Source organism: Phyllostomus discolor, chromosome 3 (genome assembly GCF_004126475.2).
Source record: "Phyllostomus discolor isolate MPI-MPIP mPhyDis1 chromosome 3, mPhyDis1.pri.v3, whole genome shotgun sequence".
NCBI lineage: Eukaryota > Metazoa > Chordata > Mammalia > Chiroptera > Phyllostomidae > Phyllostomus > Phyllostomus discolor.
In genome coordinates this window covers 80,584,079-80,595,565 of record NC_040905.2, presented here as the reverse complement: position 1 = coordinate 80,595,565, position 11,487 = coordinate 80,584,079, and the positions used below count along the sequence as shown (strand labels likewise).

Here is an 11,487-nt window from a genome sequence, read left to right as displayed (position 1 = left end):
TTATGTTTTGCTGTATGCCTTTGTCCTGTTATTCTCTCTGTATCAAATGCTTCTTCCTCATCTCTGCTGTCTGAAATCCTTCTCTGCTCTACGTTCAGCTCAAATACATTTAACCTCCCTTCCGCTGTCTTCCAAGTTTGAAATGTTTCTTTTGCTAATTTCTGTCTATTTTCTCTGCAGTACTATTGGTTCCTGCAGCTTGGCCTTTTTGTATTTATTCTTGAATCTTTAACCACATATCCTTAATTACCTGTAGTCATTTTACACTGGAGAATTTTATGAATGTTTTGGCTTTTATCTTTTACTTCTTGATCATCTCTTTCAGGTGCTTAGGTTTATTTATCACCAAATGTTTTAATTCTGGTGCAGGGCCTTCTGGGACAGAAGACAGCTACATAGAATTATATATTAAAACTTTTCATTGAACATTAAATGTTTATATAGAATCAATAAAAAGTATTTATTAAGGGCATGTATGAACATTAAATGTTTATATAGAATCGACAAAAAGTATTGATTAAGAGCATGTATTTTTGAATTAGACAGAACTGGGTTCTAGCCCAAGCTGTGGGGTTTTTTTTGTTTTGTTTTGTTTTGTTTTTTAGAAATTTACTTCACCTGTCTAAGTCTTGGTTTCTTCATCTGTAAATTAGGGCAATAATACTACTTTCTTCATCAGGGTTTTATGGGAGTTAAATGAAGGTAAATTATTTAGCATGATGTATGTAACATGTTAGGGTAGTAGTTTTTCTAGACATAGTTTTTCTAGTTCTTTGTGGGTGTGCCCAGTGTCTTTGTGAGTGCCATTGTTAACACTCCATGTTATGGAACTTCTCCTTTCCTATCAGGACACCACACACCCTTATTCATTGCCATCTAACACACCAGCCCAAGGAGGGACTGTTGATACTTTCTTTAGCACCCCATTGTGTCATTTTACTTAACCCGCTTTGGAGAGCACTGCTTTAGGCATCTCTTCTGGGGCACAGGTCTCTGAAGGTCTCACTAAAGATATTTATTCCCTTTATAGAGTTGCTCTTCCTTTCCTGTAACATGGTTTTATGTTCTAAGCTTATCCTTCCTCTATTCCTGAAGGCAGTTATAAAATAAAATAGTATAATGAGAAAAACAGTTTGAAGGGTATGAGAATATTATTTCTATCTGTACTTGAAGCAATCAGATATAGTATAAATTACCTATTTTTCTTCTCTTTATGAGGTAAAAGTTTACTATAATATATTAAGAGCTGTTTCTTTTGTAATTGGTTATATTGACTATAGTTTCAGAAATGTAAAAACTATTTTATTATAGAGATTAAGTTTCTTTAAAATGACAGTAGAGGGCACTGTGGTATTTAGTTTTTCAAAGCTTGTTTTAAAATTACCAAGTTGGCATTTTTCTGCGTAATGGAGTGTCTATTCAACTTACTGAAGGCATGAAACTCTTTGTTCTTTGCTTTTTTACTTTGCTGGGACTATAAAAATTTTGTTGAGTATTCGGAAATGAGGTGTACTATTTTTCTGTGTCCTACATTTCCTTTTCTTTTTAAGTGAGTAAAAGAAATCCTTTAAAAATAGTAATTCTTACAAATGTATTCACTAATCTTTATAATTTGTCTATGTGAGAGTTGCTTTCTTTGTTAAAAAATGTTTAAAATGTGCTTGTTTTTAGAGAGAGGAGAAGGGAGGAGGGGGGGAGAGAGATAGAGAGAGAGAGAGAGAGAGAGAGAGAGAGAGAGAGAGAGAGAGAGAGAGGGAGAAAGATGGAGAAAGAGACATGTGAGAAACATCCACTGGTTGCCTCTCATATGTGTCCCAACTGGGGGAGAACTTGCAACCTACCCAAGTGTCCTCACCGGGAATTGAACCCCCAGCCTTTTGGTGTATGAGATGATGCTCCAACAACTGAACCACACCAACAAAGGTGTGAGATTTTCTTGATTCAAATTAGTATTATGAGAAAAATAGTTTTCAGTGAATATTTTGTAAGAAATTTAATTAAATTTTTGGAAAACATTTTTGTAGGTTCCAGCATTTCCAGTCATATGCCAGCTTAATTCCAAGTGCCTGCAGGCTGTCAGAGATAGCGTGCCCAGAGTGACAGGTTACCTTGTGCTGCAACATGCACTTCGGAAGCCAGTCTATCTTAGTCTGACAGGAGTCCTACATATTTATCCCTATAATCCTTAATGAGAAAAGGGGGAAAAGCTTATTTTATAAAATTTCCTCAGGGAAATCAATTATTTGAAGATTATATTTTAAGAATATAATTTACATTAGCTGGGTTGTATATATTTTACAGATGATAAGCCACAATGATGGAAAACAGTATTTATAATACATTTCCCGTTTATTATACATGTGGAAGAGGGAAAAACCTCAGCTCTTTACTTTGGTCATCCTATTATACATTAGCTGAAAAATGACAGTCATAAATGATTATACTTTTATAATAGTTGCCTACAATTCATGCAGTAGTTTTTCCCCAGAACTTGCTTGGTGCTTTATTACTAGTTTTACGAAGGATGGAATTGGAAGACCTAGGATGTGTTCAAGATCACATAGCAAGACAATGACATTGTCAGTGACACATCTCAGTGCGTTATTCTCCAAGCCTGTACCCAATTTTTTTCATATGTATATATATATATATATATGTATGCATATATATATACACACACATATGTATATATATATATATACACACACACAAATCTAGAAGTATTTGACTTTTTAAAAAATGAATGTTCATTATTTATAAATAATGTTTTGATATGTAGTTTTCTGGTATTATTTTTTCCCTGTCAACCATTGGAGTTCAAAGGAAGGAGGGAGCTTTCCAACATATGGAGGACAAACAAGCTCCATGAGGGCAGGGTCTTTGTTTTGTTGTCCCGGGTGTCTAATATCTGGCCCATAGTTAGGTGTACAGGAAGTATTAGAATAAAAATCTGAATTTACAAATTATTCATTATCAATTTGAAAGATTTAAATATTTAGGAGTTAAGTGTGGATGTAGGAAGAATTTTTGTTCTTTGGAAAAGGCTTTTAGAATGAGGAGAGCAATTACTTTACACTTATCCACTAGTTTGTTAAGAGATGGCTTCACATTTGGACAACTCATCACCAGTACAGTGTATGCAGACCACCGTGGAAGAGGAAAGTGTGAGGAAACTTGCTGTTCAAGTACAGGCTAATAAGCACAAGTTCATATTGTAATGTAACTCTCTAAATATGAAGTTGATTGATTGCAATGCAAAATGTTTTAAACAACTATAGTTTTATTAGTTTCAGGTAAATATAATTAGACAGGTTAATAAAGGAGACATGCTTTAAAATAAATAGGCAATGATGTTTTATGAGCATGTCACAGCATCGGCCAAAACAATTGGTTTTAGTTTAAATCACAGTTAGTGTTTACACATACAGTGCTTAGCTGTTCTTTTATTAGTAAATATTGTGTTTAGTAAATATTTTTGCCTCTTATACTATTGCTTACCGGAATGATCAGAAATTATAACAAAGGAAGATATGATACTCTAAATTTCATTTATACTAGAAACTGCTTAAGTATTAGAGAGGAAGTGAAGGAGAGATCAACATTTGAAATGTAAGAAAGTGAAGGGATGGGATAAGAAATTATGTAGGAGAAGGCATTCTGGTATTCCTTTTTGGAAGTGGGCCAAATTCTTGCCTTCATGTAGCTTACTTTGTAGGGAGGAAACCCACCTTAAGATAACGCAGTGTCAAATTGTAATAAAAATGCCCCTCTTACTAATTAGGTTGAACATTCTTTTTCCATTGCATTTTACATTTTTTAAAATAACAGCTTTATGAAGATATTCATATACCATGACATTTATCCTTTTAAATTGTATAATTCAGAGGGGGTTTTTTTTGTTTTATTAGCCAAGTTTTAGCAGAGTTCTCTCTGAGTGTCTCTCTTCCAGGTCTTTCTCTGAAAGCTGCCTTCTTCTTTTGACCTCCTGCCCATTAGGCTGCGCTAATTACCAGATGACTACTCTGCATTTCGGTGTGGTGCCCCAGGGCATAAATTGCTCAGCGGTCTGGTGTTAGATTACGGTCAGGGTAGTTTTTGTGACAACTCTTTGAGGTTTGTCCCAACTGCAGGTATGCTCCTCTTAGCTTTATCTCCTTGTTTTTTTTTTTTTTTCATGAACTGGCTGACTTAGGATTTAGTTTGTTCTCAATGAAGAGGGGTTATTGTTTTTAAGGCACCCTTAAGGTTGAACTTCCTGGCACTTTGTTTCGAATAAAATCAGTTACTTTGTGAGAGCTTCAGAGCTCTTATAGTCTGCCTGTCCTCCAGGGCAAACTGTCTGAGTACCGTTCTGTTCTGGGCACAAGACTGGGCAGCAGCCACTGGCTTGCTACATCTGGTATGAGCAAACTGGGGTGAGGATAGTGGGGCCCCAGCAATCTCAGCCTACCACCCTGTGGTTAAGCTTCTGTTTTATAGGTGGAGACTGGGTGGAAGAAGGGAGCCTCTGCTCTCTTAGCCATGGTCACCAGGAATTTAGCCTCTTTAACTTGGAGTGGGAGGGGATGAGAAATGCTGATGATTTACCTTTCTCTGTGACAATCAAGACTTACTGTATAAGATCTGAGAGGGAGCTCTGTTCTCTGGGCCACACTACCTGGAATGGAGCTTCTGTCAACCTGAGCTGGGGCAAGGCAGGAAACGGGTTATGGCTCAGATGCCATTAACTATCCCAATACCAAATTTTAGTAGATATTCTCAAATAATATTTCTTTATTCAAATACACTCTTAGGACAATATCCAGACTTTAAATGGTTGTTTTTTAAAAAGAGTTTTTGCCAATTTTGCTTGTATCACTGGAAGTGAAACTTGTCAAACTACTTAATTCTAAGTATTCCTAAAGTTCAAAGATGTCTTCTCAGTAAGGAAATTACCGTACTGGGTAACTGACTATTTTTTGTTTTCTTTTCTTATCTTTTCTGAACAGAGGTTTTGGTCACACATGAAACCCAGAGCTACCAATATCAGAGTAGATTTTGCACTACCCTGAATCATATTAAAGACTTTATAATCACTGTATATATCATGAGCTAAAGATGTTATTTTCATGATTTGCTTAATGTTCTGCTGCCCACAGAAATATGCAGCTTCCTGCCAGCATGTTTACTTGATTGGATTTTGCGTTTCTTTGGCTCTATTGGCATGTGGGTGTTTTCTCATAGGACATTTAATATTTTTGCATTCTTTAGTGTCGTTAGAATCATACAACTTACAGATATTTAAATTGATATGCAATTAAATTCTGAACTTTTAAATGGCTTCATCTGATCTGAAATTACATTTTATAAAGTAATTTTACTGACATCTATGCATTTCAGTCATATATAGAATTTCATATAAAAAGTCAGAAACTTAAAATTTTAGAATCTGAATGTGCCTCATTTTTTAAATTGTATTGAATGAAGAATTCTTTCCAACTGTCACCCTTGATATGCTTGTCAATATACCTAGCTCAGTTGATCACTTTCTCCTCCTTTCTGTGCTTACTTCTGTTTACTCTTTTTGTCACCACTGAATGACTCCCTTCCTAAAATCTGCTCACATTCCTGAGAGAGAATCCAGCGTAGGACAGCTATCACACCAAATCATTTCATATGTCACTGGCAAGAAAGTATATTGGTTTTCCTTGAGTTAATCATCCATTTCAGTTTTGATGATGGAGCGGGGGAGTAGGGACATGTTGAATTTATACCTCTGCATAAGATGATCATGTAGATCAGGGGCATCAAACGCATTTTCACTGGGGGCCACATGAGCCTCGTGGTTGCCTTCAAAGGGCTGGATGTAATTTTAGGGCTGTATAAATGTAACTACTCCTTCACAGTCACGTGAGAGCTCAGCACTGGTGTCAGGCTGGATAAAACGAGGAGGGACAGGTTTGGCCTGAGGGCCTTGTGTTTGCCACCTGTGGTGTAGATAATTTCTTCAGCAGGAGTACAGGTTTGACAGTTTCCTGCAGAATAAGGTGGTAGCTATAATTGAACTAATGTACAAATATTTATTAATATAAACATTTTTTTTTTACTTTAGGCTATAACTCTGCATAAGCAAAGTTATAGAAGGAGTAGATAGTAGTCAGTTTTGTAGTAGTTATAGTTAGTAAGCTGTTGGGAATTCCCTTTTATGTAGCATTCACTTTTGTATACTATTGTAATGTCATAGCATCTGTCTAATAGCGATCTGTTGTGAAGATTTACTTCCATGATTTATTGTGTCTGGCTGCTTGCTGAATTTAATACTATAAATGAACAAATCAAATGTAGGATTTAATGCTAAAATATCCATGTATGTTCCTGTAGTTTTGGGAAGGACACTCAAGAAACTGGTCATCAGTTGCCCCTGGAGAAGAGATACCCTAGGCTGGAGGACTCAGAGGAGGAATGCACCCTTTCATTCCATCTGAGTTTTGTGATGAGCGTCAGTGTGTCTGAAACAGTAGTAAAGCACTAAGCAGTGGCACAAGGGAAAATAGGCAGACACTCTGTGTACATAATTCTTGCCAGCTTTAATTTGGGCGCTGCTGTTTGGGTTTCTTCAAACAATTGGTAAGCTCTCCATGTTGATTGATGGCTAAATTTGGTTAGAACACTCTTCTAGGTAATAAAAACTCTGTTCTAATTTTTGTCATTATATTGTTCCCTCCAACTTCAGATGACTTAGAAAAGTTGCTAGGTTTCTCTGTAATGTGAGATCTGTTCTTGATTTGGAATACAAGTTAGTAGAAGTGTTGCTTCATGAATAAAGAGGCCATGGCAGTGACTTAGAAGTATTTTACTACAGATAACTAAGACAAGATTTTTTGTAGTACTTTGATCTGTATAAAACGGTAAAAAAATCTACTCGAAGCTTTTTTTCAAAGTCTTGTATCTAAAGTCTGAGAGACTATATTCTTGGTGTTTCATTTTAAAAGAATGCCTTTAGCAAATGTCTTTATAAAATGTCTTTATAAAATAAAGTTGGGTTATGTTCAAGTTTTAGGTTATCGTTATATCATTGCAGTCTAAACATTTACAGGCCTTTTTTTTCTTCTTGCCTGGTAGCCGGCCTCAGAAAATGTCTTTGTGTCCATTTCTACCAGTGCATCCTTTACACATACCTACCCACTTGTACATAATTCAGCATCCAGCAGTGGTGAGTAAGATTTTGTAAAATACACAAGTTCAAATAGAATATTAGTACACAAGCAGAAACACACATATGAACGTATTCATTCCTCCCAGCTCTTCAGCATTTCTGGCAGTAAATTTATGATAAATGCTTTTTTGGGGGGGAAATAGTTTCTTTTATATGTTATTTGGTAGTGCAGTGCCATATGCTTTGGAGATATAGAAAATAGTGTTATTTTATAAAAACTGTTGAATGGCATATAAATTTAGAACTCTAGTAATTTTGTGTGAAGGAAAAATGAGATTTTTGTGAGTAAAAAGCTAGGAAAATCAGTGCTTTTGAAATTATAATTATAGCTTATATTCATTGATGTCTTCTGTTAAAATAGAAGTAAACCTCAGCATTTTATTCTTTTTATTTATTTTTTATTATGTTAGTTTATTATGTTACAGTTGTCCCACTTTTTTCCCCTTTATACCCCTCCACTCAATACCCCCTTACTCCCTCAGGCAGTCCCCCTGCCATTCATTGTTCATGTCTGTGGGCCAGTGTATAGTTCTTTGACTACTCCATCCTATCCTGTTCATCCCCATGGCTATTCTGAAACTACCTATTTGTATTTCTTAATCCCATCACCTCTTCACCCTTTCCCCCACATGCACTGCCCATCTGGCAATCACTGAAACTCTTTCCACATCCATGATTCTCTCTCTGTTTTTGTTGGCTTAGTTTTTTAGATTCAATTGTTGATATATATTTATTGCCATTTTACTTTTCATAGCTTTGATCTTTTAAAAAATAACTCCTTTAAATATTTAATATAATAATGGTTTAGTGATGATCAACTCTAATTTTTTGTCTGGGAAGCTTTTTTTATCTGTCCTCCCATTCTGAATGATATCTCTGCTAGGTAAAGTAATCTTGGCTATATAGGTCACTGCTTTTCATGACTTTGAATATTTCTTGCCAATCCCTTCTAGCCTGCAAAATTTCTTTTGAGAAATCAAGAGTTGACAGTCTGAAATATCCCTCCAGCACTTCAGCTGCCACCTGTGGCTGCCTGGCCAGCCCTCTCCGGGCTCCTTTGCACTCTGTACCAGGCATGTTGCTGTGACGCTGTTTTCTTCTGTATGTCTGTGGTTATAAGGCTTCTCTCCTGCTGTTGTTCAGTTGTTTATGCCAGATGATTTCTCCACAATTTAGTTGTAATTCCAGATTTATCCCAGGAGGAGGTTAGTGTAGGGTCCACTCACTCCTCCGCCGTCTTAGATCCCCTGCCTATTATTATATAGCCTTTGTTTCCATCCCTTTACTTTCAGACTGTGGTTCTTTTGATCTGAAGTGAGTCTCTTGTAGGCTGTAGGGGACCGCTTCACAGGACGTGGAAATGTAGCTCAGCACCCACGTGGAAAACCAGTGGGGGGTGAGTTGGCATGCAGGACCATGCCTGTGAAGAAGTTCTCCCATGAGAAATCAGGCCTGCATACCTAGGCTGCTTTGTGACTTGCGCTTGCTATATTATCTTTAAAGTAACTTCCTGAAGTCTGTTGTAATTCTCCCAAGGATTGAAATGTAACTAGACCTGTTACGCTTGCCATTTCTTGCATTTGCAACATTTTTCAATGGACTGAATTTAGGAGTTTGGGTCTTGGCAGCCCTCAGGTTCCTCCTTGTCTTAATCCTTATTTATGCTTTATGATGTATATGGAAGTTGTTTTCTTGTGACCGCATTAAAAAACAGCAAATAGTAGGTTTCACAGGCCTAACAGCTACAATTGATTAAAAAAAACAAAAAAGGGGGAGATGTGGGGAGCCACTCTGCCTGGTTTCAGGAGCTGTAACCCTTCTGTGGCTAAGGCTGAGTGAGTGACCTTCAGACCATAAAGCCACTGAGGAGACAAAGCTTATCTCCCTGGCAGGGGCGCCACTTCTGCTCCATTTACTTCATCCATGACTGGCCCCCAATGCTTGATCGGTTAGCCAATGATGGGTAAGATTCCTCAAGTTACTAAGTTGTGAGCTCCAATAGATATACCACTATCCTGTAAAGATTTCAACTTGTCATCTGCTTTTTCCCATATATTTCTTTTTTTTTAAGGGGAGATGTGAACACAAACCCTCACTACCACAAATTATGTAGTCGAGTTTCCCACATTTGGGGAAATCACAGGGGGCAGCACATCCAGAGTTCAATGGATAAGCCTTGACCTGGGAAACCACCTTCATGATCATGGTATCTCCCCTGCCAGGTAAATATCTTTTCCCGTATTTCAATATCTAAGTTTCCTTTATCAGGAAAAGCAGGGCAGTATTCCTTTCTAGTTTGTAAAAGCTGAATGAGATGCCATTCTTTCACCTTACATCCTGCTCCCCAGAGGAGCTGCTGTAACACATGCAGGTAGACTTCCTGCTCCTTAGATAAACTAGAACCCATTTTTGCCTTTAAAAAAAGGCTCCTTTTTACTTTCAATTATTGTTTTTTCAGATTCCGCTGCCTGTGCTGACCCTAGCTGAGTTAGCTATCTGAGGATATAACGTGGTGGGTCGAAATGCTCTGTTGGTGGAAAACAGTCAGGGAGAGGGTACCGGACTTTCCCAGTACCCCAACCCTGCTTATGTGTCTCGGGTCCTCCCTCAAGCATTTACGATTGCGAGTGGAGGCTCGAAGTGCTAGGTGACCAACCTTTATATTGTGCTTTCCTGGACGAGCCAGAAGTTAGATTAAGCAGTGTTGGAGGTCCCTATAAGGCCCCTGTACATCTTGGGAATTGATCCCAGACACCCTTGCAAGGTTCCGACTCACGTGGGAGCACTCGATTTCTTGAACTGAGAGGAGGAAGTGCCTTTTGTCTTCGGAGCTCGGCAAATGCCAAAAGCTCTCATATAAAACCTATCCGCTTTTCCTTATGCAGGTGGACCGAGAGAAAAGGAAAAATCGAAAGGACCACAAGAGGCGGCTTGAAAGAAACAATGTGCTGATATGCTTGTATATAGCCCTGTAATTAGTTGCTGTTTTTAAAGCTGATTAAAGGGAAAGTCTTTGCTCTTTCTCCCAAGCCTAGACCTAGTTGGGGGTTGTGCATCGGGGATGGACTTGTGAGTGTTTTTACAGTGTGCCTCTTGTTGTGTGAGCTTTTTCTTGTAGTTGGCGGGAAACCTAGTATTCTGACCTGGCCCACATCCCAACTTACACCTCTCACGGGTGCCTTGTAGTGGCGAGCGCCCTTGTGGATCTTAACTGCTTGACCCCTGCCAGTGAGGCTGTGGCAAATCCTTGGGGGAGATAGCAGGGCTCCTGCTTTAAAAAAAGGTACAGTTGCAAAGTGCTCACAAGAGAGGGCCACCTAGGAAGAAAACCCTTTTCCTCTGAAATCCAACACATCCTACGGCCTTCCCGAAAAGCACTCAGGGTCATCGGCCTTTACTTTGGCTGATGCATACTTACTCCAACCAAGTTGGTGTGTTGTCCATAACAGTGATGGCTCACAGCCTCTGGGTCCCTGTTCCGGGTGCCAGCTGACACGTGCTTTGGCCCATAATGCACCAGTGTTACGGATGAGATATGAGACAAATTCACATGGACTACTGAGTCCTGTGGAGGAAAAGGGACAGCATGGCTACCGTCTCAAGGTGGCCTAGACACTCTCCCAAGAGGAAAATGCTACGTGCCCTTGCCCTGACAGGCTTTTATTGGGCTTAATTTGCACAGGAATACAAGTAAAGCTCATTAATCATTGTCAGGCAGTAAGGATCAAACAGTAGATAGCATACAAAGAACTTCTAGGGCTTATTTTGAGTCAGGGTCTGTTAGCTAAAAGGCTACAAAACTTTGGGAAACAAACTCATTTCCTGCTTGGACCCTTATCATTTAATTGAGAGCATTCTTAGCAAAGCAAGTTTCACAGGATTTTACATATTCTTTCTCAGGCCCAATCACCCAGGGAACCTGCCCTTTCCAGCACAGGGCTGCACCACCCTCTGTCATTGTTTCTGGCTTAAGTCAGGCAGAGGAAGGAAGACAGCCAAGAGATTAAGAGACTTCTCGCAGACAGAATGAGGACTCAGGCTTTATCAAAGCTGAGGGGCAAGGGCCCATCACCCCCTTTTGCTATAGCCCCCCAAGTCCTTCTCTGGGGCCTCCACGTGATCATGCCTGTCTTAGATCATTCCCCCCTTGGGGAATCTTACCCGTCATTGGCTAACTGACCAAGCATTGGGGGCCAGTTATGGATGAAGTAAAAGGAGTAGAAGCAGCGCCCCTGCCAGGGAGATAAGCTTTGTCTCCTTAGTGGCTTATGGTCCAAAGGTTGCTCACTCAA

The 11,487-nt window shown here is 38.8% G+C and overlaps 1 protein-coding gene and 1 non-coding gene across 2 annotated transcripts in view; one reads left to right on the top strand and one right to left on the bottom strand.

The window, feature by feature from the left end:
- Positions 1–3,098: 3,098 nt before the first annotated feature.
- Positions 3,099–11,487, top strand: part of DTWD2 (DTW domain containing 2) — a 55,681-nt gene continuing 47,292 nt past the window's right edge. The window contains 2 exon segments of the mRNA XM_028512280.2: positions 3,099–3,185; positions 7,061–7,192. Of these exon segments, the coding sequence (XP_028368081.1) occupies positions 3,099–3,185; positions 7,061–7,192 (219 nt within the window).
- LOC114514746 lies at positions 9,263–9,425 on the bottom strand. Its single transcript, XR_003686112.1, has one exon. It is a non-coding gene; the product is annotated as a U1 spliceosomal RNA (small nuclear RNA).